We start from the raw sequence: 16164 nt of genomic DNA, 5'->3' as shown, positions 1-16164 counted from the left end.
TCTCCTCCCCTTCCCCCCACCTTCTCTCCTCTCCTCTCTTTTCTTTTCTTTCCTGGACTTGGTATAGTCAAATAGGCTTCAACAGTGTAATCTTTTTCTTTTCTTTTTTTCTCCTGCTTGGAGGGGGTGGGCTTGTGTTTTTTCTCTTTGGAAAACCTTGGGAAAATGATTTCTTGGACTCAGATTTTTCTATTTAACATGGGAAATCAAGTGGTTATCAGAATTAAATGAGGTACTGGTTTGTTAAACTGCGCGATATAAGAAAGGGAGGTAGGAAAGCGATGCTTACTGGCTAGGTTCGGCAGGATTTGTGTTTTGAATTTCAGTATTCCTTTATTGTCTCATTTGGATAAAAGATGGAAAAGGAATTTTAAGTACGTTAAAAAATGATCATCTTAAAAACAACCACAATAATTTAAAATACTATAAAGTGTTACTTCAGCTGTCTGCTTTGACCAGAGATTCACAAACGGAAAGAATTGGTCCCTGGGGCGCCTGGTTGGCTCAGTTCGTTAAGCATCCAGCTCTTGGTTTTGACTCAAGTCATGATCTCAGGATTGTGAGATCGAGCCCCACGTCGGGCTCTCCACGATCAGTGCAGAGGTTGCTTGAGATTCTCTCTCTCTCCCTCTGTTCCTCCCCCACATCCATAAATAAATAAGTAAATAAATAAATAAAATATTTAAAATAAAAAAATAAAAAAGAATTGGGGCTCATCAGGCAGGGGAGTTGGGTATCTTATCGCTCCTTCCCTCCTTCCAGTAGATTAGATAGAGTAAAACGGGGGCGCCTGGGTGGCTCGGTCGTTAAGCATCTGCCTTCGGCTCAGGGCGTGATCCCGGCGTTCTGGGATCGAGCCCCGCATCAGGCTCCTCCACTGGGAGCCTGCTTCTTCCTCTCCCACTCCCCCTGCTGTGTTCCCTCTCTCGCTGGCTGTCTCTATCTCTGTCAAATAAATCTTTAAAAAAAAAAAAAAGATTGAGTAAAACGACACCATAATTTAACTAGTGGACCTGAAGCCACCGTTGCTGTTGTGGGCTGCTGTGTAGCAGAACGATCCTTTGTTAGAGATTCTTGATCCCTTCCAGAAATCATGCAGGAGACCTATGTCCCAGAGACAGAGTCCACCCCCCCCCCAACTATAGTAGACAGTGTTTGGCGGCTGGACGGCTTTGCTCTGTATAATCAACTGCGAGAATCTCAACGGCGCCGAGAGCACTGGGCATTCTGTTTTGGCCAGGACAGTACCACTACTTCTGCTGCGGAGGGAACTACAGTCGCTGATTTTTTTTTCTTGACCAGCTGCAGGATGCAGCTGTCCTTATCTACGGTCTGACTGAGACCAACTATTTTCAGAAATGCAATACAGTGAGGGCGAGTTGAGGCAAATACCAGCTGTACGTTTAACTGCTGGCTTTTTGGCTATTCAAATTTGTCTTTGTCTTTAATTTGCCCGTTGGTCATCTCGGAGAAAATGGGGATTATTATCCCCAGGCCCTACGTTGTTAGCTGAACTTGCCTGTACCTTGCGCCTGCCCTCTGCCCTGTGACCACAGCGCTGAGGGTCATTTAAGGGCAAGTTCCTTTGCAAGGTGTGACTGTGGGCTCTGGGGAACCCCTGGTATGGTGAGAAGGGGACTTTATAAAGGGATTGCTGCCACACCATAGGCCCAGGTCCATTCAGTGGTGCTCGCGTGGAAGTTGGTCATCGTGTACAAAGAGGCGAGATCTGTGAATAAGCCTTCAGGTGCTCAATGTCATTTCAGGCCATTCTACTTATTGTCAAAGTCCAAGGTTTTGTTCAGTTAGTCAACAACCTTCTGTGGAGCACCAGCTGTGTGTCTGTACTATGTCAAGAAGGAAGGTGGTCTCCCGGCCTTTGAGTAGCTCAGTCACCGAGATGGAGACTCTTGTGCAAATAATGACAATTCAGTTGTGATCAGCAGATGTTAGAACAGAAGGGCACACAGGAAATTATAAGGTTGGAGCGGAAGGCGGGGGTACTGACCCACCAAAAAATACATGGAAAACAATAGCAGACATCTATTTATCCATTTGAAAGCCATTTTTTTTTTAAAGATTTTATTTATGTGACAGAGAGACAGCAGGGGAGTGGGAGAGGAAGAAGCAGGCTCCCAGTGGAGGAGCCTGATGTGGGACTCGATCCCGGAACGCGGGGATCACGCCCTGAGCCGAAGGCAGACGCTTAACGACTGCGCTACCCAGGCGCCCCTGAAAGTCATTTTTAAAGAAAAAAAACCAGACTGTAGTTTCTTTCGAGACTGGGTTTTGGTCCTCATCTCTGAGACTTTCCATCTGGTTTCTGCCTACGGAGCCCTACCTACTCGATCACACCAAGGGCTTCTCAAGCCGTTGGCTCTGCGAAGAACATTTGTTTTACTGAGAACCTTGCTGTGTTTTTGCTCAGTTGCAAGCTTTTCAGAAAGCTCTCAGTGTTGTGCAATATGGAAAGTACAGGAATAAAGGTGTAGTGTCTCACTTCACGGAAGGGCTGGAGTTCGAACTTTGAATCTCTAAGAACTAATAGAAGGGACTGGTGGATCCAACAATTTGACTTTTGACTTCTTAAATTCATAGCTGGCTGTAAGGATCTGGGGAGGATTAGAGACAGAGCATAGATACTGCAGATCATGAGTGTAAGTGCCCAGTCCTGCACTTGACATTGAGTAGGGGCTCAATACATGTTTGCTGCTATCTTCTATGTTGAAATTTGAATTCTGCATTTTCCTTTTTTGACTCAAGAGCAAATGATACCACTCTGCACGTTAAGGAGAAAGGGAACCAACATTTGCTGAGTATCTTCTGTGTCCCAAACACTGTCTGGGTGCTTGACATCTGTGATGACCTAGCAAGCTTTCACGGTCCTGAGAGGTATAGGTCGGTATTGAGATTTCAGACATATTTCTGTATTTTGTTGAAGGCCATGTTCAGTGTATGAAGCACCATTATACACATGACTGAGGAAGCTATTAAAACATTGCCATCTATAGTTATAAGATACATCCCTATTTGAGAGACGTTAAAATGTGAAAAAATTTACATCATAGGATTAATCAAATATGATAGTTGAGCTTGAGTGTACAGTTTATAAGGAGAAATCTAGAACCAGATTCTTGGGGTCTTGAGATTGACACACACTCTATCCTAACATGTATTCACACGGGCTTTTTTTTCTTTTTTCTTTTTAATATTGCCTTTAAGGATAAGCTGGATTAACCTAAGCAAGCTATTTAGTAAACACTAATTATGTTTCGAGCCCTGTGCCGGACACTGGAGATGCGAGATGAACACACGTGCATACAAAATACACACAAAACAAAGCACAAAGACAGGGAATCCTCTCTGAAGATGCACTGACAGTTTTATAAGAGGGCTAGCTATGCGAGCCACAATTTCGAGGAGGGTCTGTGGCTCTGAAGTGGGCTTTTATTTTTTTCCCGCGACGCAGTGTCTCTGTGTTCAGAAAAGGTAGAAGAATGTATTAGTTGATGACAACTTTCCACCCCTTAATCCACACCCTTACTGGCTTTCTCAGAGAAGCCACCGAGAGGGAATCAGAATCAATATCGTGAAAACAAGCTTATTGTCTCCATTGACTACCTGTGTCGGATATCATATGTTTGTTTATTTTTGAAGCCCAAGCTCATATCTGGATAAAGCTTCATAGCTTCCAGTTTGGGCCTAGCTTCTCCATCCTATGTTTACGAGACTGTCTCTTGGTCTGTTATAACTCCTGTGCCAATAGCAGTCACACTTGCTAATGACAAATTGCATCATGGTCAACAGTGGGTTTTATGATACAGCAGTTGATTTCAACATTTTAAACCTATTCCTCCTATTTTTGGGGAGCATCAACTGTCACTCTTGATTTTCCCATTAATTTTTTTTTTTTTTCACAGAGAAACTTTGATTTATCCACAGTTGGGCTTTGTCAGGGAACAGTCTGGAATGACCAACCATTAAAATGACTTGTCACCAAAAAAGAACTAGGAAAAAAAAAACATGGGGAAATTCTTCTTTGTTTTTATTCTCAGAACAGTAGGTAAGTCTCTTCTGACAATGATAGAAAACACTGAAGTCATTCAAGAAAGATTCAAGTACTTAACAATTACTGTACAAGCCAGAAAACATCATAGGCAGGATCAAAAGACAGAATAATGACTAGGAGAAGTTGTTCGCAACATAGGGTTAATAGCCTTAAAAAAAAAAATGAAGAGCTTTTACAAATTAATGAAAAGACCAATGACCCAAAAGAAAAACGGGCAGTCTGTGAACAGGAGAGTTCACAGAAAAGGAAATACTGAAGATTCTTAAAGGTGTATAGGTTTTTTAGCCTTGCTTGGAACAAGAACAATTAAAATGGAAACTTACACTGAGATACACAATTTTAAGCTCTTAGATGGTAGGGAGGGAAAAGTATGACACCATTGTTGTGTTGTGAGGGTGTAGGGAAAGAAGTACAGTAGCCATTGCTGAGATGTGTGTACCTTAGCCCAACCCTTATGGAGAACCATCTGGTATTATCTCCCAAAGAATATGGCAGTTGACTACTGACCTTGCACTCCCAGGAATATGTCCTACATATAGTCTCACCTACCTCCGCCATGTGTGTAGAATATTACAAGTCCAAATATTGCTCGTAGCATCATTTGTAATAAAAGACTGGAGACAGCATAAATGCCCTTCAGCAGAAAACTAGTTGTGGAAGTTGCGGAACATCCGCACAGTGGAACAGTCTGCACTTGTCGAAAGGAGCGAGTCAGCCATTTGTGTGCTAACCTCAAGAACTGTTTTTAAATGAAAAAAAGGCACAGTGCAGAACAGTGGGTGCCCTTGGCCGCCATATTGTGTTAAAAAAAAAAAAGTAGAAAAGTGTAATAAATACAGAAGAGCTGGGGTCGGGTGGAGAATATGTATTACTTATTTACTGGTGTATCGACTGTGTGGAAGAGGACTCGAGGAATTGTTAAGAGTCACCACCAGCAGGGGACCGAGTAGCTGAGTACTGTAAGCCAGAGGTTAATAAGGGAGAAGTATTTTTCACAGTAGCCCCTTTCATACTTTTGGAATTGTGTACCAGGTATATTCTAATTCTAATGGCATGCACCCAGCTAATGATTTTATTAAATAAACTAATTTAATCAAATTGAGCAAGCTCAAAACACTTGGAGTCACCGAGATGAGCTTGAGCCTTCTTATCTCAAGGTCACGAGTTTCCTATGAAGTTACTTTCTATCTTCCACAACGCCTTAAGGCAAGCTCGTAAGATTCGTGCCGCTTCTTTTCATGGTTAGAATTGTTCAAAGGCTTTTTTGTGGGAAAGGCTTCCTAATGGGTTCTCAGTGAGTGAAGTTTATAGGGAAGCCCACGTCATTTCCAACAGTATGATCTCCTCATGTGTCCATGGGGCTGAGCTCTTGCAAGGCTCAGCAGTATGTCTGAATGTGAGTGAGCTCCAGCTCTGAACCAGGAGAGCCCACTTACTCTTTCTATCATCACTTCCTTTTTCGAGAAGGCTAGTCAGTGAGTCAGCTCAGGGCTGCAACATTACCGTTGATGTCAGCAGCCTGGACAGCTTGCAGACACATGCGCCAGCAGCTGGGCGGGGCTCACCCTCCCTTCCTTCTCCCTCCAGAGCCAGCTGGTTCTTACCAGCTCTGGCAGCTTCGTACAGCACTCCTTGTGGCTTCCTGTGGCTTTCCGCCTCTACATCCAGGAGAGGAACCGGTCCCTTGTTTCGGGCAAGGATTAGCCACCTTCACTTAAATGTGGGTGGATTCGTAGCCTTTGGGATTCAGTTTTGAAGTTAACTCTTAGAAATAAACAGAATTGACAGATGACATATACACGCAAGACTTGGCAACTACCTTGACTTGGGCTTGGGGTAGTTAAAGGAGAAACACACTCTGGCCAGCTAACCTGGGATAAAGTTTAAATATAGCCTTAAGTGAGATTGCAATCGATACAAAATACTTTCATTATGCTATGCTTGGATAGATCTAGGGTGGGTGTGAGATGTCTTTTAAAATAATTTCCCAGTGCCTTTACCATTTTCTGCCCAAGTTAATCCTCCGAGCCTCCCAAGGGTGAGTTCCTTCGTTCTGTGGGCTCTGCTGGGGCTCCCAGCTCCCCGGGGGGCAGTGCAGAGCTCGGTGCCTACTCAGCTCTGCTACCGTCCTGGTCTGACACAGGGCTTCCCAGGGAAGCTGAGCAGGGCTTCTTGGCATTGCACTCCTGTTCCTGCTTCCATCCCATGACCTCCAGTGGCCCTGGGGGGATCTAGACCACATAAGGCCAGCAATGTCCACCTGGCAGCTGATGATTGCGATTTAAGTGTTAGCCCCATTCCCTGCTGATGCAATGGAAGCACCCCCTTGTCTTCCTTTCCTGCGGCAGGGGCTGGGCAAGAGAAGAAAGAAGGAAAGATAACAACAGGCTAAAGAATCAGAAGCCTAGGAAAAGTTTGGGGAATTTTTGTCTTATAGTTATTTGGCTCTTAGCCCTTTTGTAAAATTATTTTCTGAACTAAAAAAATAAGGTTTAGGAAACACAGAAAAGTTGAAAACACAGTGCAGTAAACACCCATAAACTTACCACTTAGATTTAATAATTAATTCACATTTTAACATCTTTGCTTTATCTATCATCTATCTATCTATCTATCTATCTATCTATCTATCTATCTATCATCTATCTATCTATCTATCTATCTATCATCTATCTATCTATGCATGTGTATTTCTAGTTCATATTTCCACTTCCAAAACTTCCCTCTAAATTTCTTAAAACTGATACTACTTCTAAGGGCTAAGGAATCAGCATCTTCCCGTGCCCTTCCTTTTTTTCTTTTTGTTTGCCCCCGCCCCCCAAAAAATTACTGCGTAAATTTGGATTATTCTTGCCAAGACCTCTATTCTGAGTTGAATTTAATAAGAATTCACACAAGAAGAATAAAGTCATTGTCTCCTACCCATTTTTCCCTTTTATTAAGTTGGGGACCACCGCTGTATTTGTTTCATTTTTATAAAGGAAGAAATCATTGTATTTCTCAGGTGTTCTTCACTGTCTGAACTTGGAAATTGAATAGATTCAGATAATTTTTTGAGAGACAGTTGGTAACCGTCATTATCTGAACCCTCATTTATATCTGAAATCGTGGAACTACATAGATTTAGATAACAAAGCTTTCCTTATTATCTGCATTCCTGTTCCCTAAACACAGGAGCTACATAGATTCCGATATCTAGATACTCGTATGGCGAGGGAGATGGCCCTTGCTTTTATCAGAGCCTGTTCTTACATACTTATTAGACCTATAGGAGGTCATGAAATCTAATTTGATTTCGATTACATGAGCACGTGGGAGAGCAGGGGGAACAAGCTTGAGATACTATCATCATCCTTAAATAATTTTAGTTATGTATTTATTTGTGACTGTAATTCCTTTGAGATAAAGCTTTAGTGGAAATTGAATGTGTTTTGTTTTTTTAAACAGTCACTGGTCTGTTGGGATCTGGAATATTTTCAAATACAGAACCAAGTTCTTGGGCCACAGTTGAGGTGTCTGATATTTACAGCATCTCTCATCTTTATCTCAGGGCCAGAGTGGAAGCTCGCAGACCCTGGCCTTTTGCCCCTTCCCTCTGGCTCAGAAGCCGGAGCAGCTCCTTGTGGTCGTGTGATTGCTTGTATTGAGTGTACAGGGGTTTGACATTTCCTGTAAATGCCTAGTGGGTCCGGACAGAGAAGTGACATGGCTCAGCAAGGAGGATCCCTTGGAAACCAGATGGACCTGATCTTGAATCCTCGCTTTGTGACTTTGGGCAGATTATGCAACCCTCTTAGTGGCTCCGTTTTCTCATGTCAGATGAAGCTCGTAAGAGCTACCTTCACAGCAAACGGATTACTTATATTTCGTGCTGAATCATTTTGCACAGTACTGGTAATGCTTTATTTCTTAAAGTCCCTCTTGTTTACTGGATCTGAGCAAGAAGTTGGTCAGCTCAGATGGAATAGCAATTCGTTTTCACTGAATTTAGCAAATGGGCTTTGAAAAACCATTATTAAAGTGATGGAAAATTTCACAAATGTGGCATAGGATTTTCTCTTCTTTTTCAGTGTTAGATGAGGTCTGGAGGGAAAGTTCAGTGGAAAGGGTAGCCTTTGACTGTGAAGAAGCTTCTTCTTGAGTCTATCGGGCATGTCTGGCTATAGAGGGGGAAAGGGGGACCTTGTGGAATCCAGCTGGGTAGTGCCAGGAGCCAAGGGGTTAAGTTGAACCACTTTAGCAGATTGGCAAGGAGCATCTCGGCTGGGTAATTAATGCTTCATTTCAGGGGGTCATTGATGCATCAAAGTTGTTAATTAGTTTTATGAAAACAGATTGTGCAACTGCAGGGAGATAGTAATTGGGTAGTAATTGAAAATAACTCTGGTAAACCTTAGTTGAGTGCACCAGTTGGGGGTAACTTGGAAGGAGAAAGGGCGCTGGGTTGGGTGGGTTGGGGGTGGGGAGAATGACGTAGCAATTGTAGGGCAGATAAGGAATAAAACATCAGTTGAACAGAGATGACCTGGTCTAATCTTTTTTGTTCAGAAGTGAGGAAACAGGTCTAAGGAGAGCAGGGGTTTTTCTAAGACCACACAGCTAGTTAGAGGTCTATTTCCTTTCTTCCCTTGCAGTGACATCCCAGGATATTAATGACTTTGATGTCTAGGAGTTGACAGTGAGGAACGTACAATGCATGCTGGGAAGACCGCTTCTAAGACTGAACGTGTACTTAGGAAAGCTGCTAGATCACAGGAGGGAAGAAAGGTGGTCTTAGAACCCTGTTTCATTTATAAATCACTTTTGCCATGACCAAGCCTTGCAAGGATGTCCCTTTACCACCCATGGCTGCACCGTCCCCAAGGACTAGAAAACTCTTCAGCCTTCCACAGTGTATCCTCTTAGGAAGGGCCAGTCAACGGGAAGTGCGTTTTGGTTTGATATTAAAAGAGAAGACTTCTTTTTGAGCTTGTTTCAAGTTGTAATTTAGCCGAGCGCCCGGAGCAGCCACTTCTCTTTGGAACCTGTAGGAGCAGAGGGTTACCGGGACACGGCTGGAAATGGCTTATTCCACCGTAGCCCAAATGCAAGTTCAATCACAAATGCCGCAGCACACCTCTATAGCCCAGAGGTGTTGGAGCCCACAAATTTCAATCAATACCTTGTTGACCTCATCCATCTGGCTGGTTCCTTGTCCTCAGTGGTTCTGGTGATCAGAAAGGCAAACAGTCAGGTCAGGAGAGGAGCTCTAGGTGTGACTCAGGCGTGGAGTTGAGGTGAACCGTTTCTCTCTCTTCCCCTATCACCTGGGACTAATAAATGCAAATATCTGGAAGGACTAAGTGTACTTGCATGGAGACTCATCAGGAGGACATTTGGGGGCTCATTTGGCCAAAAATAAATTGCATGCTCTCGAAGTTCACACAATAGAACCGGTCTGGTTTTGGCTGCTGGGGGAGCTCTCCCCTCATTATCCCTGCCTCCTCCCCTTCCTGTGTGTCTTACCGTCTCTGCCTCATTTCCCCAGTGAGTCTTCCAAGGAAGCATGATTCTCTCATGGCTGGAAGGCAAAAAGAATTATATTTTTTAAGTTCCTGCAAAGGGACTTCGATTATCTGGTGGATAGATGGCCTTCGCTGGCCAAGTTTCCCGAGACGCCTTTCTCTCAAGGTTTAATATCTACCTCACAGCAATAAGTTGGGGGGCAGTGTTGCCCTTTTGTGCCTGTGAACTCTTAACAAAAGCCACAGAGGCGCTCGGCCAAGTAGGTGATCCTCCAACTCTCCTGTTCCTTGGCTACCGATATAAATAGGAACCACGGCAGCCATAACATTTTCAAGTAGCAAAAGGAAAACCTACCGTGGTAACTGCTTTTAAAAATAACATCTATTGTTTTTATAATTATAAAAGTTCATATGTCCCTGTAGAGAATTTGGAAGGCTCGAAGAGGCATAAGGAATAAATTAAGTCACTCGTAATCTATTTTATGAATATTTGGATAAGTTTATGCTTTACAGCTTTTGCAAGAGGATGAGACCCTTTTCTGGCTTTCTTGTGTAAAGTATCTTTTAGAATCTAAATCTTTTAGTATCTAAATCTCATTAGAGGTATTCTTTATTTGCTGTGAACTCAACAGTGAACTTTCTGAATCAATAAAGAATTAATTTATTCCACATATCCTGATGACTTCATTTCCGATTAGCGCTGTCGTAGGTCATACGATGCTGGAGCTGCTGTGCTGCAGTGCAGTTTTGAGGGATATATAAATAGTAAGGTCAAGGGAGGAAAGAAGTTAAGTTTCTATGATTAAGGTTTTCTTTTCTTATAGGAAGAAAATGCAAATAACTTTAGAGAAATCTGGAATGCAACTGTCTGCTGTGTATCCTGCATAAAGCAAGGGATACCTATACTTAGTAGCTGAATAGATTTTTTAGAAAGATGATTGTCACACGATCTCGGCCTTTGGCTATGGTTGTTAGCCCCACTGTGGCGACGCTAAAACCATTCTTAGGGGCATTTTCATATTCACTTGACTCATTGTTAATTACAAGAGAGCATTCTGCAGCATGCTGTCTTTCTGAATGATGTTGGAAATCATGTACTTAATTTCCGTGGATAGGATCCTTTGACAAAAATGGGGGAAAATTAAATATTTAAAGTTTTGAACTAAGTTCAGGAAATGGGTGGGTGGACTCCTTAGTCTGTTGGCATGTGATTTGTGGGCAGGGATTTCTTTTTTTAAGCCAGAACAGTGCACTACATTGACTGACCATGTTGTCCAATGTAACGTTGTCCCTGAGAACCAAAGTGTAGACAAGTGCTCTTTGTCTAATTGAGTGAATAAAAAATGTGTATTGGCATGAATGGCCATGTGCATTTTTGGAGAGGAGGGGCACATGCCAGGGCCCTATTGAATTAAAAAATTTAAAAGCATATACATAAAACTTGTCTGTGGATCAAAAGGGGGCAGCTGGGAATGCATTACCCAGGCCTTAAACTTGTACTGGAGTTAGAAGCGGGGTGTGGGTGGTTGTGCAGAGGACAAATGCTGTTGGAACAGTAGACACGTGCCATAATTGGTGGTCTTTGGAATCTGCAGTCGGTTGCAAGAATTTCTCAGGACTTACAGGTAGTAAAAGAGGCAGTCGTGTTTGCTTTGTGCTTTTTACAACTCTTCAGCCTAATACTTTGAAATCAGGGTCAATGTCTTCCCGATTGAGGAACTTGAAAATCTTTTGCTTGTCATGTGTGAGTGAAGTCCTGAGGGTTCTAACTGAACCCTGCCCCATGGGATCTGGCCACCTGGCTTCCAGACTTGCATCCGTGCCAGAAGAGCCAATAAAAAGATTAAGGTCAATGGACTTGGAAGATGTCACAAGTGCCTGCCAGAGTTTTAAAGTCTAGTGGCAAACGACAAGCCAAGTAGAGATATCAAGCAGACCTGAGTTGAGGGCTAGCCTTCTCCCAATGGCTGTGTGCCCTCTCTGGGCCTTACTCATTTCACCTGTAAAATGGGGTGATATCACCTATCATCTCCCCACTCCACACCTGGGTGGTTTTTACCTCCCCTAGCCAGCTGTAGCAACATCCTGACTGGTCTATTTTGTTTCTTGCCCCCCTAAAATCCATTCTCCATGTACCAGCCAACGGTCATGAAGTTCACCATCTCCATCTGAAAACATTTTGTTTGCTTGCTTCCTTGTTATTGTCTTTCTGACCCAGCCTTCCAGAATGCGAGCTTCACTGTCTCCATTAAATCCTTCGGAGTGGTACCCTGGCTCCTGTGGGGTGGTCCTCATGCTCTCCGTTCAGCTGCTTTTGCCTCTGGTGTTCTCCTGAGCTGCTTTGAAATGGGAGTCAGGAAGCCTAGGGTCTAGCCTTAGTTCTGCCTCTTACTGGCCCATAATTGAGAAAGTCACATCATTTCTCTAGACCCCAGTTTCCTTGCTTGTAAAGAGAGGGTGTATTAGTTTGCTTGGGCTACCATGATAGAGTACCACAGACTGGAATCTGCTTTTGTCACAATTCTGGAGGATAGAAGTTGAAAGGTGTCATCAGACTTCTCTCCTTGGCTTGTAGAAGATGGTAACCTTCACCCTCTGTCTTCACACTATGTGTGTCCGTGTCCTAATGGCTTCTCATAAGGACGCCAGTCATATTGGAGTAGGACCCAATTATCCCCTAATCACCTCTTTTTGAAGTTCCTTAGTTGGCCCTGTCTCCACGTACAGTCATATTCTGAGGCGCAGGAAGTTTCAACTTCAACATATGAATTTTGGGGGATATAATTCAACCCATACAGAGGGGAATGTACTAGATATTATCTAAGACCTTTTCCAGCTCTATGAAATTATATTTGAAGTTGGAGTTCTTCCTCTTCACTCCCTTGCCCTGTTCCACTCCTGAGAGGTAACAGCTTGGTGCATATGCTTCTTAATTTTTTTTTTTTTTTTAAGATTTTATTTATTTGAGAGAGAGCGAGAGCTTGAGCGAGGGGGAGGGTGCTGGTGGGAGAAGCAGACTCCCCACTGAGCAAGGAGCCCAATGCAGGGCTCCATCCCAGGATTCTGGGATCATGACCTGAACCGAAGGCAGATGCTTAACCAACTGAGCCACCCAGGCGCCCCTGCTTCCTAATTTTTAATGCTTGTACATAGCCCCATGTGTATTTTTGAAGAGTTTAAAAAGTGTGCGTGTGTGTGTGTCTGTACATATGTATGTGTGTCTAGCAATGATGTAAGTTGTGGACTGTCAGAACAGCAGCATTTATCTATAAAACATTAAATGGAACAAAAAGAACACCTGAGGGGGTTTCAGTTTCATTTTTTTCTCAACAGTTTTTGAAGTATATAATAAAAAACATTTTTGTTTGTTTCCTCCTCCAGCTGGAAACCGACAAGCTGGCTCTCCCGATGAGCCCCAGCCCCCTTAGCCCGAGCCCCATCCCCAGCCCCAACACGAAACTTGAGAATTCCACTCTGCTGACGGTGGAGCCTTCCCCTCTGGATAAGAACAAGGGCTTTTTCGTGGATGAGTCGGAGCCCCTTCTTCGCTGTGACTCCACATCCAGCGGCTCCTCCGCGCTGAGCAGGACGGGCTCCTTTATTACCAAAGGTAGGGACATTGGCAGGACCGCTGTAAGGAGTATTCGTTCTGTAAGCCTCCCCCAGAGGAGCCCCCGTGGTTTCTCCCTGGCCAGTTCCACAATCCAGTGGGATTTGGGTCATTTGGGTGACTTGCCCGGCAAGACCTATCGTAGACCCCAGGACTTCACCAGCCAGCCAGCCAGCCTGGACCCACCCAGGTCTTTACAGCTCTGATTATCTGGCCGAGAGTCTGCATTGGTCGCCCTTTATCCTCATGATGCTATCGACGGTGTTTCGGGAAGGTCTGATAAAATGTAGTCTGGCAGGTTTTTTTGAAAATTATTTACCAGGTTTGTAGAATCCAAGGATTTAAAGTATAACCTATCTTGTGAGTCAGAAGTGTTGGTTTCAGTGACTCAAACAAATTGGAATAGCAGTGTTTTAAATATTGTGGGTTAGTACATTTGGTAAATAATTTGCCACTTGGCAGTTTTTAATAGCAGGATAGGGATTGGCAGGCATGCTGTATTGATCACAGATTTTTGTTTGAAATTTCCCAGTTTGGGTAATTCCATTTATAATTTTCGTGAAAGGGTTGTATTTTATGTTATGCTGTAGTTGATGATTATAAAATATGTCCTATTTTCTATACTTCACCCATTTAGATGATCTATTTTGTATTTATATGAAAGATTTATATTTTAGTTTGTATTTTATGTTCCATGTTCTGTTTTAGGGGAAGCTTTTTATAATAGTAATGAAAGTTATAGTCATTCCCCTCCTTGCGTAAGGTCTGACCCAAGAAGCAGTATTTTCTTATTTGTGTGCTTTCATTCTTAGCAGTTTAGTTTTAAAATTTATCAGTGTAATTAGAAAGTCAGATGAGCAGATTAGATTGGCTTGGAATTTTTGAGGGGCATAGGTGAACTGATGTCTTTTGTTTGGTAAACACAGACGGGGAGAGTGGTTTTTTGTTTTGTTTTGTTTTGTTTTATTTCTTTAAGTTTCTGTAAGTATTTCAGCATTCTCCCGAGTTTTAGAAGAATCTAGAAGTCTTTTAAGTCTAGGCAAAGTCATACTAATGACAATCGACAACCCATTCAAGTGGTTCCTCGTCTGATCGCCATGAGTCAAATCTTGTTTGTTATCTTAAGTGCAAGGCACGTACAAACTACTGTGTTCTTTAAAATGTGCCAGAGGTTCCCTTCCTCACCGTGAGGGTGGGGGTGGGGACAGCCTGCGGGGAGGGGAGCTGTCCCTCCTAGCGCTCCTTCTCTCCTCGGTTTCCCCAGTACAGTCCCTTACCTCTGTCCCCTTCCCTCCTCTCTCCTCCCTGCAGAAAAGAAGGACACAGTGTTGCGGCAGGTACGCCTGGACCCCTGTGACTTGCAGCCTATTTTTGACGACATGCTCCACATTCTGAATCCTGAGGAGCTGCGGGTGATCGAAGAGATTCCTCAGGCTGAGGACAAGCTGGACCGGCTGTTTGAGATTATCGGAGTCAAGAGCCAGGAAGCCAGTCAGACCCTCTTGGACTCTGTGTATAGCCATCTTCCCGACCTATTGTAGAACCCGAGGGATACTGCACTCTGGAAATGACTCAGTTTAGTGGCAGGGTGGTTTTTCGTTGGTTTTGTTTTTGTTTTTCTAGTTTTTTGGGTGTGTGCGCGCGCGCGTGCACGTGTGTGGGTGTTTAACAGAATATATGGCCAGTGTTTTGAGTTCTTTCTTTCTTTTTTTAACCCTTCTAGGAAGTTAGTTTATAAGTCTTCTCAAGGTGTAACTGTTGAAAAATACCCACCACTAAAGTTTTTTAGGTTCCATATTTTCTGTTTTGACTTCTTTATGTATTTTCAGCATTGTTCTGTGCACTTTAAATTCACTTAACGTACCACGAATGCAGTGTGGCTTTCCCTGCACACTGGATTGTGAGGCTCTTAACATCTTAAAAGTATAATGGCATCTTGTGAATTCTCTAAGCAGTCTATATGTCTCGACATCACATCTGCTTTTTTTTTTTAAATGATTACTATTTTTATTATTGTTTGTAATTTACCAATTTTCTTAAGGGTTGAGGAAATGTAATACCCCGTTGAGTTACTGTAATACAATTAGATCTTGAGTTCTCTTTGTAGTATGCCTTGGTGTATAGTTCATATTCATGGCTGAAACTTGACCACACTGTTGCTGATTGTATGGTTTTCACCGGAGCACCGTGTAGAATGCTTGATTACTTGTGCTTCTCTTACGCTATTATGCTCTGGGCTGGAGACCTGAAATCCTCAAGCCAGCAGAACTTGCTATTTAAGTGGCTTGACAACTGGGCCACCTAAGAACTTGAACTTCATCTTTTAGGAATTGAGCTGTTCTGGAACATACTGCTGCACTTTGGAAAGTCACAACTGAGTGCCGGTGGCACCTTTTTCCATTGGGAATTTGCCCAGCTTTGCTTTAAAAGATGTCTTGTTTTTTATACACACATAGTCGGTAGGTCCAGTCCGCCTCAAGGCCTTGGTCTTGGTGGGTCTCCTTCGTCCTTCAATCACTTTAATTAAAAATGGCTGCAGCTGTAAGAACTCCTGTCTGATATATTTGCAACTCTGCTCCCATTTATAAACCTGCTCTCTCTAATGCTCCGTTGGCAGACTCGAATGCAAAGGTGGTGTGGACTCCCTTCGTGTGGGCGGGGTTTATGGGTCGTGGTGAGGGACTGATAACAGAAAAATGCCTTCAAGTGTACTAATTTATTAATAAATATTAGGTGTTTGTTACTTGAGTGGTTTGAGTGTATTCACTACTTGCCTTATACATGTGCTCAAGTTACAACTCTTTGGTGAGTCTCTTGGAAAAAGACGTGTGTACCCTAAAAATCGCAGCCTTTCGGGTCTATAAATCATGCAGATTAACAAAGCTTTGTGTCTGGAAGAGTATCTGGAGATAGTAGGGGAAGGATGGCCCAGCATTAAAGATGACCGAGCATTTCCAGGTTACTGTCTTTTGAGGGTAAAT

At 43.2% G+C, this 16164-nt stretch overlaps 1 protein-coding gene across 1 annotated transcript in view; it reads left to right on the top strand.

Moving 5' to 3' along the window:
- TNFRSF21 (TNF receptor superfamily member 21) overlaps window positions 1–15926 on the top strand; it is a 69889-nt gene extending 53963 nt beyond the window's left edge. The window contains exons 5-6 of the mRNA XM_040643565.1: window positions 12955–13183; window positions 14495–15926. Coding sequence (XP_040499499.1) covers window positions 12955–13183; window positions 14495–14724 — 459 coding nt within the window. The 3' untranslated portion in view covers window positions 14725–15926. The remainder of the gene's footprint in view (window positions 1–12954; window positions 13184–14494) is intronic.
- Window positions 15927–16164: the final 238 nt, after the last annotated feature.

The sequence above is a fragment of the Ursus maritimus genome, unplaced genomic scaffold (genome assembly GCF_017311325.1).
Source record: "Ursus maritimus isolate PB19 unplaced genomic scaffold, ASM1731132v1 scaffold_29, whole genome shotgun sequence".
Classification (NCBI taxonomy): domain Eukaryota; kingdom Metazoa; phylum Chordata; class Mammalia; order Carnivora; family Ursidae; genus Ursus; species Ursus maritimus.
This window is presented reverse-complemented; position numbering and strand designations above follow the sequence as displayed.